Here is a 14,915-nt window from a genome sequence, read left to right as displayed (position 1 = left end):
AAAGTGAAGAGCTTATTGGGGAAATGAAATGTTCCCATTGGGAGGGTAATGATTCAAATAATTCAAGGAACAGGAAGCAGTATTATAGTTCAAGAAGGAGGAAAATGGCATTGATGGGAGAGGTGGGAACCTACAAAACCTGGTCATGGCACTCCAAATCATCTTGCATTGTCCCCTTTTCCCCATGCATATCATCTACTAAACATAGATTCATGAAGGAAGGGACAATGCCTGACTCAGTGGGTGTCATATCCCTGTGCATAGCCTGGTAGGTAGAAGACGTTTTAGTTCTTGTGAATGAATGGGGTTGCCCCATCTGGGACGACTGATATACTACCTAGAAGCAGAGGGGAGAAAGGGACAATCTCAGGATTTCCATCTCCCTATATGCATTGGTTTTAGTCTAAGATTAGCACAGAGAGAAATCAGTAGAATTCTCGCCTTCTGTGCCAGAGACCCAGTTCAATTCCCAGCCAATGCACCTCATGCACAGCCACCACCCATCTGTCGGTGGAGGCTTGTGTGTTGCTGTGGTGCTGAACAGGTTTCAGCAGAGCTTCCAGACTAAGATGGACTGGGAAGAGAGGCCTGGTGAACTGCTTCCAAAAGTCAGTCAGTGAAAACTTTATGGATCACAGCAGTCTGATATGCAATGGATCATGGGGATGGTGCAGTACTGGGCAGTATTTAGTTCCACTGTGCATGGGATCACCATGAATTGAGAGCCAACTCCTTGGCAGCTAACAACAACAACAAGATTAGCACATTACAGTTAAGATAAGGGGCTCTGGTGGTGCAGTGGTTAAGGCATGTTGCTATTAGCCAGAAGGTCAATGGTTCAAACTAACCAGCTGCTCTGTTGGAGAAAGATGAGGCAGTCTGTTTCTGTAAAGATTTATAACATTGGAAACCCTATAGGACAGTTCTACTCTATCCTATAAGGTAGCTATGAGTCACAACTGATTTAATGGCAGTAGATTTGGTTTTTTTGTCAGGAAATTTTGCTGGGGGCCTGTGTAAAATAAGTGAGAAGCATGAGGATGGACTAACAAGGTCAAGGTTTCACCCATGAGCCAATGACTCACTGAAGATCAGACCTAATCTTCTGCTTTCATCACTTGACTCCCAACCCTCTCTAGATGCCTAGACTTCCTCCATGCCCCATAACCTAAAGTGCTTCCCATCTGTGAAACAAATTATGGCAAATCGTTTTGTTTGGTCTGCTTCCACCACCCCAGGAATCCACCTTCCCAGGGAGGATATTACCAAAGAATAACTCCATTGTTAAACAACAGCTCTAATCAGACATCTGAAATCAAGACTTTTTGATAAAGCTGATAGTGGCTTGGCAAGTTTGGGCTTAAGTATTGACCCAAACAGGTGTACAGTCTGCTGTCTGGGTTAGCCCTCCTCCTTCTAAAGGAAAAGGTTAGAAAATAGTTCACAGAAAATATGTGCACTCAGGGGGTCAAAATAAGCATGCTGCAACCTCACTGATTTAGAGCTGGCTCTGATCTCACCAGAAGATAAAGATTAATGCAATTCCACACATGCCTGCCAAACACACAATCCCCACACCTCCTCCCACACCCTGGCCTTTGTCTCCCACTGAGAAGATCTTCATACTAATGTTCAATTGGAACTTTATCATAGGTACCATGATGCAGGATAGTAGTTATTGCCCCATCTCACAGCTATTAGAAACAGAGGCAAATGGAAGAACTGAATTCAAACCAAATAAGAAAACATACTTCCCAATTTCCAACTTGAAATATAAGACCTACCACTCAGGAAATGTAGAACACTTCTCCAGAAGTTTAGGGGGAGGGGGTGGGTGTAGTGACACATTTAGTACTCTCTCTCAATCCCTCTGCTAGTAGTGGAGCACACTCAGGGTGAAATCTCAAAAAGGGCTTCACTTGTAATTCTCTCTGAGCTGACACAACATAAAATGTTCATTTCTGAGAGAAACAGGCCCCTGGTTACCCACCATGCCAGAGACATGGCAAAGTGAAAAATTAATGAGCTTCCAAATCAAACTTCCCACATGCTGATCCTTGAGCTGAAGTGAGGTCAGCAGCGTCAAGATGGGGGAAAGAAGAAGAGACAGATTACAATGAGAGAGCCACAGCCACCAGCTGCTTGATAAACCTTCTGTGAGTTATTCAAACTTGTCAGTGCCTGCAGCAGGCTCTTTGGAGGTGAAGTTAATTTTTAATACTCATGGCTCCCCTAGTCCGGTCCCAAAACAAAGAAACATGCTGTGTTTTATTTAGCTTGGAATGCCTCTCATTAACTACATCCCCTGGTGATTTTTCATCAACTCACCAAGCGAGCTGAACCATGGAAGGACTTGTTTGCTTTAATGTGCAATTTTAGGAAGTGGTTCTCTCCTTTCCCCTCTCTCTCCTTACCAATATTTTAATAAGTAGGAAAACTAATGTCTGAGGTGAAAGGAACATCAAAACCAAACTCAGCATAGTGGTTAAGGAGTATGCTTAGCTCTCTCCCTTCTGTCATATTCCCTGAGACAGTATAGACATGATGGTGAGGTCTTAAGAAGAAAAGATGACATTTTTTTTTCCTTCTTCTGCTTATGTGCAGAAGCAAAATTCAGGAAGACAAGATTCTCTTGGATTGAGAAACAAGTTGTTTAATATGAACTGACAGAAAATTCTAAATTTCAAAAATGAATTGCCAATATAAAATGTTAAAGCTATTGTTGTTGTTGTTGTGTGCTGTCGAGTCAAACCCGACTCATAGCGACCCCTCCTTGGGTTTCCGAGGCAGTATCACTACGGAAGTAGGATTGCCCAACCTTCCTTCCGAGGAGTGGCTGGTGGGTTTGAACCGCCAGCCCTCTGGTTAGCAGGCAAGTGTCTTAGCCACTATGCTACCAGAGCTCCCGTGAAAGTTATTAGAAATTTATTAGAAATGAATTTAGAGGGTGAAATCTTGTTTTAAAAGAGCACTAATTAATGTCAAGAAATCAGACGTTGTATTACACTTGCCAAATCTGCTGCAAAAGACCTCTTTAAAGAGTTGGAGAGCAAAAATGTCACTTTGAAGATTAAGGTGCCATGGTATTTCAGTCACTTCATATGCATGTGAAAGCTGGACAATGAATAAGGAAGATCAACAAAGAATCGATGGCTTTGAATCGTGCTATTGGCAAAGCATACTGAAAATACCATGGACTGCCAGAAGAACGAATCTATCCTGGAGGAAGTGCAGCCAGAATGCTCCTTAGAAGTAAGAATGGCCAGACTTTGTCTTACCTACTTTGGTCATGTTGTCAGAAGGGACCATTCCCTGGGGAAGGATATTTGCTTGTTAAAGTGGAGGGTCAGAGAAAAAGGGGAAGACCTTCAACGAGATGAATTGACCCAGTGGCTGCAACAATGGGCTCAAGCATAGAAGTGGTGGTCCAGGACAAAGCACTGCTTTGTTCTGTTGCACATAGGGTCGCTATGAGTTGAAGCCAATCAATGGCACCTAATAACAACAATAGTTAATGAACAAATTGTATTCTTTACAACAGCTCTTAAATGAAGATTCCCTATATAAGGTTGTTGTTATTGTTAGCTGCGGTCAAGTCAGGCCTGCAACTCATGGCAACCCATCACAACAGGATCAGAACTTTGGGATCCATAAAGTTTTCCTTGGATGATTTTTTTAAGTAAATTTCCAGGCCTGTTTTCCTAGTCTGTCTATATAAGGTACAACCATGTCCACAGAGAAACTGTCAATTCTCTTTTATGTAAAGTCTAGGACCTACTTCTTCAGAGATTGTTTTAGAGTAAAATCAATCTGTAATGGATAGTGGGCTGAACCAAACATAAAATAAGCCCCAGTATATGTACCCAGGCTCTAAAATATGTCAAGTGTTGGACTCATAAACTAACTCTATCTCTTTCTCTCTTCTTATTTGCTCTGAGTTTGAAGGACAGTTCCACCAGCAAATGCCTCTTCAGTCTAGTGTTGAAAAGAGCAGCAGAAATATACCATGAAGCAACAAGGGTAGGTGGAAATTGGATCCCTTCACCAAAGAAGTTGTGTCCCTGAGTCCCTTCTTCATCCTGATACTCTGGATATTCTCAGTTGTAAAACAAAACACTGATCTATAGTGGTAATCTCTATGGCTCCTCTATGGGCTTCAGTTTAGGTGAGGATTTAAAGCCAGGTGCAGGTTTAAATCCTGTTTCTGTCAATTACTACTTGAACAACATGGGCAAATTATTTAACTAAAACAGTCTGCCTCTACCATCCACTTTTCTTCTTACCCTGTCAAAGCAGTCTCCCGGGCTGATTTACAGCGTTTGCTCTTGTCAGTAGCACAAGCACATTCCTCCATTGTGATGCCATGAATTAATTGGTATGTCTCTTCTGGCTGTGTCTTTGTTACAATCCCAACAAATGACTGGGTGGAACTATGCAAACGTAAAGTGCTTATGACCCACCAAGGGGACTAGATAGCTTGCTAATAATGTTAATAAGGTTCATGGCCCCTTTGTGGGGGTGGGTTTGTGCAAATAAGGTGTATGGAACCCTAATGTGAGGATTGGTCGGATTTGCCATCTGGCTAGGCTTAAAATGAGCCATCCTAGAGGAAGAAAAGGGGGAATTTTACCACAATAAAGAAAAAAAATCTGGGAATGGAGTGAGTCCTTGGGTTCAAGATCCCTGCACTGAGACAGCAAGTAAACGACAGCAGAGAGAGAGTGGCAGTAGGAGGTAACAGACCCAAGAGATGGGCACAAGACAGAGCAGCAGGCCTCCAGCCCACAGAGTGAAAAAGCTGAGTGCCTTTAGTCAGGAGCCTTGCTGGCAAAGTGGGGTGCCTCTCTGGGCATCTATCTGGCAAAGCTAAAAGAGCTTTGCACCACTGGCCCAAACAGGGCAGAGACTGAGGCCAGAGAGAAGCATGTCTGCGGCACAGCTGAGATGACACTGTCCTGATTAAAGAACTGTATCCTGGCTCGTTCCTGACTGTGAATCGTAAACTATTACTTCCCTAATAAACCCCATAACCATGAGTATTGTCTGTGAGTTCTGTGTGGCCATTGCAATGACTTATTAAACCCAGCAGAATAGAGTGCCATGAAAGGGACAGTTGGTGTCAGAATTTAGAGGGTTTAGAGGGTGGCAGAATGTCTGGCCTCTCTTTCATAGGGATCATCCTTGGGTTGAGGCTGCTGCTGCTTCTGTCGTCCCCTCCTGAAGTTAGAGGAGGCCAGAGGATGCCATCTCCTTGCCCTTTTGGTATCCATCCTTGGAACTCACCTTGAAAGTGCAGCCGTCGCATGGTCCTGGGCTCAGGCTGTTTACCACCTGGTCCCCAGAGTGCACATCCAGGTAGTACAATCCCTCATGTGCTTCTAACAACAGAGATCTGAGAGCAGAAAGTAGAAATCCTTGTGAATCGAAATGCATGAATTCTCCAAGCTAATAGCCCCACTTGACCACTTCAAATTTCCTCTGTGGGGTTACAAAACCGAGCCAACCAAGACACCTATATTTTACTTTTCACCTCCTAAGTCTACTCATTACCAGACTTTAAGATTGAATCCTTTAGCAGAACAGATGTTTAGAAATTTTGAAAATTAGTTCAAAATCAGAAGGATAAATAGTGCAAAGAGTATACAGTCATGCAAAACGTGCAAATAAGTACACTGTATATTAGTTACAAAAAGTTACTCCTTCCTCAAAGCTGGTACAACTACAGACTGAATTTCAGCCCCTCTTTCCTCCCTTTCAAAGAAGGGGAAAATTATACTCAGTTGGAAATTCAGGGAAGAAGTGGTCTTTGCAGTATGATTGGTTAGGATTCTAATAGGCAGAAATGGAATGGGGAGAGCCTTCTAGCAGAGGAAACAGAAAACAAAAAGAAATGGCCATTTTTTCCAATTAATCAATGATCCATTTCATGCTGCATCTCTAAGACATGAGTAAAGAAAGAATGAACTAATGGGAATGTAATAGCCCAACAGAAAGTTGAATAGGACAATAGATTACCTGGAATCCCATACAACATTTCCTAGAGAGGTAATAACAAATGTAGCAAACACACTGAAGATTAAAGCAAATCTCCTTTCTGACTGTTTTTGAGTTTATTCCCAACCATTACAATTATGCCTATTCCAAAGGATGAGTTCTTTAGATGACAAAGTGGCACATTTATTGAAATCTTAGGATTCCTTACAAAAAGCAAATACAAACACAATTAAGTCCATTCTTATAAATAACTCAGAATTTTTCTCTATACTATCATCTTCCCTTGGGCCCCATAGCCCTGATACAGATCGTTTAAGAAGTATATTCACATGGAACAGTTTTAAAACTATAGCTGATAATTGCAATCACAGCAGTTGCTTTAATTTACCAGCAAGAACTACTGAGATATACAAAAAAAAACACTCATCCTGTCTGATCTTTCTATTCTTGAATGGGCATACCTGGTCTGGCACACCACCACAGGCAAATCCAAGAAAACAGGAGAAATGTCACAGGGGATGGTTGGGAGCTCAGGCACCACCACATTCACCAGGTTTATCTCCAGCTGGGAGCCACTGCTGGGATAAAGGAGCTCCAACTCCAAACCTAAGCACAAGGGAAAAGGGAAATCTCAAGCCGAGCAAAGAGACAGTCCACACGAGATAACATAAAAACATAGCCACAGGGGGGTAATGTGAGACACTGAGCTCACCCAAAGATTTAGTACTCCTCAATTCCAAAGACACTTATAAAGAGCTTTCCCTCATCGAGTCCACATAAATCCAGGCAAGTATTTTTCAGCCCTCAATGTTATTCTTTACTATGGCATAGACGAGTATGCTAAGTTATGGTTTAGAAGTTGCCAAGTGTAGAATTTACAAGGAAGATAACCAAGCTGCTGAGGGACACATTAGCAAGTGCTATGCTGTGCATTTCTATATATCATCATATTTAGAGTTCCTAGAAATCCCATCCTACATGTTGAGTTAAGGAAGTGAACATAAATATATGGTGGTGTGATGTGTTCTGCTTCTGTGACATTAGCTAGTAAGCGTCTGCAAAGCTAAGTTGGTTGGTTGGTCCATCTTCCTTCAAGCCCTTCCTCCCATCTCACAACCTCAGGTCAGCCAAGTGTTCCATGTTCTTAGTTTGTCAATCTGTTATCCTTAGACAAGAAAGAACACCATAGTCTCATATTTTTTTAGGATTGTGATTCAGTAAACAAGAAACTTGCATTTGATAAGACCCAAACCTACCATCAAAAATGACTGTGATCCATGTTCCCCCTGCAAGACTGCCTTCTTCAGGTTCAATATGTAAACTCAGGCCAGGCACTGTAAATAAGTGAGAGGAAGCTTGGTTTTTCTCCAATCCACCAGCTTCCAATGTTTCAGAGCAAAATATCGCATACATTAGAATCACCGGAAGGAGTTGTTAACACACAGACTGGCATGGGGTGGGTCCAGAATTTACATTTCTAACAATTTCCCAGGTGATGCTGGTCTAGGACATATACTTTCAGAACCCTCAATTTCAGGGAAAGCCTGACTAATCTTATTTTAGGCATCTAAAAACCCAGTGTTCACCAGGACAATCGTGAATTTCCGCTTCTTTGAAGAGAGCCTCAAGGACTCATTTGGTTCCTCTCTCCTCTCTTTGCCATTCTTTATTCAGATGGCCATATGCCATCTTGTATTCCTTATATTCTTGTATTTCCACTTCCCCGAGAGGACAAACGAAGCTGTCCCTATTTTAATTCTCCTGCTCATTAAACCATCCACCAATTCCTCTTCTTCAATACATGGTCAGGATCACTCACTTTATCATCTCGAAATCATATAAGATTTCCTAGTTTGTTGTCCAACTACCCCTTACCATCCCCCTTTTCCTGCAATTTCAGTTATCATCCTCTACCCTTGCCTTGCACATGAATCATTGGTGGAATTTCTTTAAATAAAACAAGTTATGGATCTAACATGCTAAGTTAGATTGGGTTCTTCTGTAGAAGGGTTCATTGTTTTTAACAATAGCCTATTACATTCATTTTTAAAATTCTGTTTGGGGTTATATTATGAAATTCTTTTTAGATTTTATTACTTTCTATTTCCAAAAGGAATCAGCTGAGCATGACCTTAATCCATCCCTCCATCTTTACAGATGTTCCTGGATATGCAACATGAATATAAAGATAATTCAAAGAAATTAGCAAAAATCAGTCATGTCTTCAATTAGGTCATATGCAAAGAAAGGGTTATCTACAGAATACTTTTTAAATTTCCATATCAGAAAGGTTAAGGGATAATCCAGGACACCTTAACTGTGGCCAGCCCAGGGCTTCTATGTACAGTTAAGTTATTCAATTGGTACACTGGGTGGTGGGGAACCATTCACAGCTATACAACTAGACCTTGTTAGATCAGCCCATCTCGACCCTTCAAACGTATATTATGTACTTCTGCCTATGGGAGACTATAAGCAAATACTATAAAAAGATACCCAGAATAATCCAATTTACAAAGAAAATTGGGGACATGATGTATGTAAGAAAAGGAGATTTTAATGGAAGTGGTCATTTATCAATCATTAAAACAAGATAAGCTACCCTATTTTGGACTGTAAAGTAATAAAATCTAAAAAGAATTGCATATAACACAAGAAGGAATTTTTTTTAAAAAATGAATGTCACATGCTATTGTTAAAAGCAATGGACTATATATAACAGTAACCTCCACTGGCTGTTAAAAACTAAAGTACATATTTATAATTATTTTCTATACAACCTCAACTATTGAACAGAAAGTATTGTTGAACAAAAAAGTAAACCTAGAAGCAAATATTTCAACATCTCTCCCAAAATAATACTTTTAATATCAATACACTAGTTTTTAAGGTAACTTATTATATTTTTAGGAGGTCTGGTGGTTGAATAAGGAGCTCTGGTGGCGTAGTGGATGAGGTACTTGGCTGCTAACCAGAAGGTCAGCAGTTCAAACCCACCAGCTGCTCTATGAGAGGAAGATGGGGCAATCTAATTCCATAAAGATTTACAGCCTTGGAAACCCAATGGGAGTCACTATGAGTAGTAAGCAACTCGATGGCATTGAGGGGTTGTTTTTTTTTTTTTTTTTTTTTGGTTTAGTGGTTGAACGGTTAAGTGCTTGGCTATTAACCAAAAGGTCAGCAGTTCAAACCTACTAAGCCATTACATGGAAGAAAGATGTAGTAGCCTGCTTCTATAAAATTTACAACCTTGGAAACTCTGGGGAGCAGTTCTACTCTGAACTTTGCACTGAGTCAGAATCAACTTCATGGCAATAGGATATTATGTTTTTATCTATAATCTCTTCAATAGAAATCTTAACTCACCTGTCAAAAGTAGTCCCTCAATACTCATCAGAGAGATTAGCCAGACAGTCATCTTGCTCTCTTAAACAAAGCCTCCTAAGATTACTCAGACATTAAAAGCATTCTTGATTTTTATTGTAGCAACGTAGCTTTACTGCTCTATAAAAAACAATATGAAAAATTATTATTATCATTTTTTGCTTACATACTGTTTCTTTGCTGTGTTGAAATTTGAAATTTGAGAAATTAGAGAGGTGATACAAATATGGCTCTGGAGTCTTCAAAGGGAACTGTCATCTTTCCAAGTCCTGGAGAAAATAATCCTATTGAGGTTGTTAATGTATGTGTTAACTTGACTAGGACATGATTCTCAGTATTATGTAATTATCCTCCATTTTTTGATCTGATGTAAGGGGAAATTCCTTGATGGAATATATATAGTTGTTCTGGCAAAACTTTCTCACTCTCCATCCTACATCGAACTCATCATCTGACCTCTGATTCTTAGGTCATGAGCCAGCAGCCTGCCATCTGATACGACAATTTGGAGTTTGTCAGCACCTGCAACCATGTGCATCAGGAGACGCCTCCAACCAGATACTTGACCTACAGATTTGAGACATGGCAGCTGCACCAACTGTGTCAGCCATTTCCATGAAATAAATCTATATATATACACTTCACTGGTTTTGCTCCTCCATAGAACTCAGCCTAAGACATTTGATACCCAGAGTGGTTCTAGAGGAATAAAATCATAAAGATGAGTTTTCTGAATTTGTTCTCAACTCTAGTTAGTCTTACAGATACTGATGACTCTGCCTCCAGTTGTAAAGAGGGCACTGCTGATCCATGGTGTGAGCTGGCAATAGAAACATGAAAGTATCATCACCATTGGATCAACTATTTATGAGAGGCAAGGCCCTGGATCATTTCATATTTGATACTTTTCTGCAGTTATGTCAGAATGAGAAGTATAAGGAAGCTGGTTGGTAGGTCCTACTTATACTAGCTAAAGTGGTAAAAGAAAGGGATGAGCTCAAAGCTTCAGAGTCACAGCTCAAGTACCACATACAAGTCCTGAAAGTTGCCACTTATGCCCTGAAAGAAAGCTTTATTTCTTGTAGTAGTATAGCTGATCTTGCCCGGAACCAAACCCAAAGTCTTATAATAAGGGTAGCTGAATTATAATGCCAATTGAATTCCCAATCTCAAATGGTGTCTGAAAATCATTTATTGAGATATGGGATCCTAAAACTTTGGATGGGACTATATTGGTAGATAATCAGGAAGCCGGGGACACTGAGCCACTAAATTCTGTTGAATCACTCCTGTCAATAAAACCAGCCATCTGACTCCCATCTGAAGAGATTAATCCGTCTTTGCCTACTAAGCCATCTGTGGTAGTTAAAGTTGTGTGTCAACTTGGTTGGGCCTGGTTGAGTGGCTGGGAAGCTGGTGGTAGTTATTCCCCATGATGAGACTGGCAAACAACTACATGGTGAGATCTACCATAAGCAGCTGAGTAGCTGTTTTAGGGATGTGGTCTGCTTCCTGTATATAAGAAGCAGCTTTGGGAACAGTCTCTAGTTTATGACATATTTGAACCCTGCATGTAGCCGAGTCGTTGTTCAGCAGCCTGCCATGCTCTGCCAACCTTGGGATTATCAATGGACTTGAATTAGTGGCCTGCTGCGTTGTTTGGTAACATTGGGACTGTGCCTTTTTACTTGTCAACCTTGGGTTTGTCAGCCTCAGCAGCCAACAGCTGTCTGAGTGAAGAAAAGCCTCCAGCTTCAGTGGGCTGGAAGCAGGTGGCAAAGCTGAAGCCCAAGGTTGAGGGGCTTTCACCCAGTCCCTAGAGCCTGGCACTCTGAACTTGGACTCAATGCCTCCAAACTGTAAGAGAATAAACTCCGGTTTGTTAAAGCCATCCCATTTTTTTCTGTTAGAGCAGCACAGAGGTAACCAATACACCATCCTTCTCAATAAAACTACTATCCCTTCCACCTCTGTCTGATGAGATTAGCCTAGCTATGCGTGAAGAGTCTTGGTCTGAGGTATCACCTAGGGTGGTGCTTGGGGTGTTGCCTGGGACATTGCTTGAGATATATGCTTTACAAGATATTGCTGAATATCCCTAGAACCCACTCCATCATTTTTGCTTTTAGACCTATAAATAGACTTAAGGTCCAGTGACCCACAGAGGTGAAATACAGTGTGACCCAGGAGGAGATATGCTACACTCTAAAAGAACTGTTTGACTTTTCTAATATATACAAACAGAAACCTGAGGAATATGTCTGAGAATGGGTATTAAGGGTGTGGGATAATGGTGCAAGGAACATAAAGTTGAATCCGTCTGAGTTTACTGATATGGGACTATGAAGCACAGACTCTTCATACAATGAGAGGTTAGAAAATTATCTAATAGTTTATTTGGTTGGTTCACTGAAACTTGGATTAAGTAAGTGGTGGCCTACACTAAATCCAGTTGAAATCCCAGAGTTGTCTTGATATACTGTAGAAGAAGGTATCCAAAGGCTTAGGGAAATTGACATATTAGTGTGGATTTAGTAGATTGGACCCACAGACCCACCCATGAACTTCCCATAGAACATAGCTTTTACCTCAAAGAAGAACAAATTTGTGAAGGGAGCTACAGCATCCTTGAAGACTGCTGTGATTGCTATTTTACATAAGTCAGATTTGACAGGGGAAACTGCCCTAATTGAATTAAGACACTTAACTACACTGGGGATGATTGGATCCTGTGGTGGTAGGTGCCAAGTGGCAGCACTAATCGACAAAGACAAGGTGGATATGATTGCCATAATGAACAGCAGAATCAAAGCAGTAATCAGGATAGTCTGACTCATATGGACTTAGGATATTGACTACTTAGTCATAGTTCCCTAAGAGTGAAATAGATGGGAAATCTACTAAAGATTTACTTGATCTATACAAGCTGAAGAATTCTAGCTCAAATGAATGTCAGTCTAATTTGAATTGTCAGAATAGAGAGTCACAGCCCCTCAATCAATTCCCAGATTTGAGCCATTTTATAGACCCACTACCCCTTTGAATGAAGAGAAAGCCAGGTCCCCTTGAGGAAAGACCCCAGTAAAACCCTAAAATTTATAGTCTTCCCCCAGCCTTCCCCAAAGAGATCTAAGGCCTTTTATAAGAGTGACTGTTCATTGAAGAAAAGGAAATAATTGGACTTTTCAGGGATTACAAGGCACTGCCTCTGAACTAACACTAATTCCAAGAGACCCAAAATGTCACTGTGACCCACCAGTCAGAGTAGAAGCATATAGAGGTCAAGGTATTAAAGGAATCTTAGCTCAAGTCTATCCCACAGTAGGCCAAATGTGTCCCCAAACACAACCTATAGTGATTTCCCCAGTTCCACAATCCATAATTAGAATAGATATAATCAGCAACTGATAAAACCCACACATTGGATCAGTGACATGTGGAGTAAAGGATATCATGGTTGGAAAAACTAATTAGAAGCTATAAAAACTGCCCCTACCTGTGAAAATAGTTACCCAAAAGCCTACTGGAGGAGGAGCTCTGGTGGCGTAGTGCCTAAGGCACTTGACTGCTAACCAGAAGGCTGGCAGTTCAAACCCACCAGCCACTCCTCAGAAGGAAGTTTGGGCAATCTACTTCCACAGTGATACTGCCTCGGAAACCCAAGGAGGGGTCACTATGAGTCAGGTCTGACTCAACAGCACATAACAACAACAACACTACTGGAGGGATTGCAGAGGTTACTGTGACTATCAAGAACTTGAAGGGTGCTGGGGTGGTGATTCTAACTACATCCTCCTTCAACTCACCTATGTGGCCTGTACAAAAAAAAAAAAAAAGATAGATCTTGGAGAATGATAGTGGATTACTGAAAACTTAACCCAGCAGTGGCTCCAATTATGGCTGCTGTTCCAGATGTGATTTCATTGTTTGAGCAAATTAGTACATAACCTGGTAGCTGGTATGCAGCTACTGATCTGACCAATGTCTTTTTCTCCATAACTGTTTCAAAGGACCACCAGAAGCAGTTTGCCTTCAGTTGTCAAGGCCAGCAATACATCTCTACTGTTCTACCTCAAAGGTATAATAGCTCTCCAATCCTATGTCATAATTAATCTGCAAGGAACTTGATCATATACCTCTTCCACAAGACATCACACTGGTCCATTACATTGATGGCATTATTCTGATTGGACCTAGTGAGGAAGAAATTTCCACAACTTTAGACTTATTAGTAAGATATTTGCATGCTAGAGTGTAGGAAATTGATCTGACAAAAATTCAGGTGCCTTCCACCTCTGAAATTTCTAGCAGTCCAGTGATGTGGGCATGTTGATATATTCTTTCTAAATTAAAGATAAGTTTTTGCATCTGGCCTTTTCTACAACTGAAAAGGAGGTACAACACCTGGTGGACTTCTTTGGATTTTGGAGGAAAGTATATCCCTGGTGGCATAGTGGATAAAGCACTTGACTGCTAACCAGAAGGTTAGTGGTTCAAACCCACCAGCTGCTCCATGGAAGAAAGATGGGGTGATCTACTTCTGTAAAGGTTTACACCCTCAGAAACCCAATAGGGGTGGCTATGAGTTGGAAACTACTCAATGACAGTGAGTTTGTTTACTTTTTTTTATATCCCTCATTTGGTTGTGCTACTCCAACTATTTATCAAGTGATTCAAAAAGATGCTAATTTTGATTGAGGCCCAGAACAAGAGAAGGCTTGTAACAATTTCATGCTGTCATGCAAACCACTCTTCTGCTTGGGCCATATGATTCAGTTGATCCAAAGGTACTTGAAGGGTCAGTAGCAGATAGCAATGCTATTTGAAGTCTTCGGCAGGTCCCTACTGGTGAATCACAGCACAGACCTTTAGGATTTTGGAGCAAAGTTTTGCCATCCTCTGCAGATAACTACTCTCCTTTTGAGAAACAACTTTTGGCTTGATACTGAATCTCAGTAGAGACTGAACACTTAAACATGGGCCACCAATTCACCTTGTGGCCTGAGCTGCCCATCATGAACTGGGCATAAAGTCAGACATGCATGGCAGCATCCATCATTAAGTGGAAGTAGTACACATGAGGTTGGGTTCAAGCAGGACCTGAAGGCACTAGTAAATTACATGAGGAGGTGGCCCAAATGCCCATGGTCTCCACTACTGTCACATTGCCTCTCTCCTAGTCTGCACTTGTGGTCTCATGAGGAGTTCTTTATGATCAGTTGACTGAGGAAGAGAAACTCGTGCCTAGTTCACAAATGGTTCTGCACAATGTGTAGGCACTACTCAAAAGTAGACATCAACAGCAGTGCACCTGGCTATTTCTCTTGGACATAGAAATGGCCAGAAGTGTGACTGTATACTGATTGATGGGCTGTGGCCAATGGTTTGGTTGGAAGGCCAGGGACTTGGAAGGAATATAATTGGAAAATCAGTGACAAGGAAGTATGGAGAAGAGGTATGTGGACAGACCTCTTTGAATGGGCCAAAAAAATGAAAATATTTGTGCTTCATGTGAATACACAAAAGGAAGACCCCAG

At 41.2% G+C, this 14,915-nt stretch overlaps 1 protein-coding gene across 1 annotated transcript in view; it reads right to left on the bottom strand.

The window, feature by feature from the left end:
- The window catches only part of PKHD1 (PKHD1 ciliary IPT domain containing fibrocystin/polyductin), a 774,619-nt gene extending 765,207 nt beyond the window's left edge, over window positions 1-9,412 (bottom strand). Inside the window, exons 1-4 of the mRNA XM_007936280.1 lie at window positions 9,361-9,412; window positions 7,251-7,328; window positions 6,456-6,600; window positions 5,284-5,392 (exon numbers count right to left, since the gene is read on the bottom strand). Coding sequence (XP_007934471.1) covers window positions 5,284-5,392; window positions 6,456-6,600; window positions 7,251-7,328; window positions 9,361-9,412 — 384 coding nt within the window. The remainder of the gene's footprint in view (window positions 1-5,283; window positions 5,393-6,455; window positions 6,601-7,250; window positions 7,329-9,360) is intronic.
- Window positions 9,413-14,915: the final 5,503 nt, after the last annotated feature.

The sequence above is a fragment of the Orycteropus afer genome, unplaced genomic scaffold (genome assembly GCF_000298275.1).
Source record: "Orycteropus afer afer isolate SDZICR_OR568_19922 unplaced genomic scaffold, OryAfe1.0 scaffold00034, whole genome shotgun sequence".
Classification (NCBI taxonomy): domain Eukaryota; kingdom Metazoa; phylum Chordata; class Mammalia; order Tubulidentata; family Orycteropodidae; genus Orycteropus; species Orycteropus afer.
This window is presented reverse-complemented; position numbering and strand designations above follow the sequence as displayed.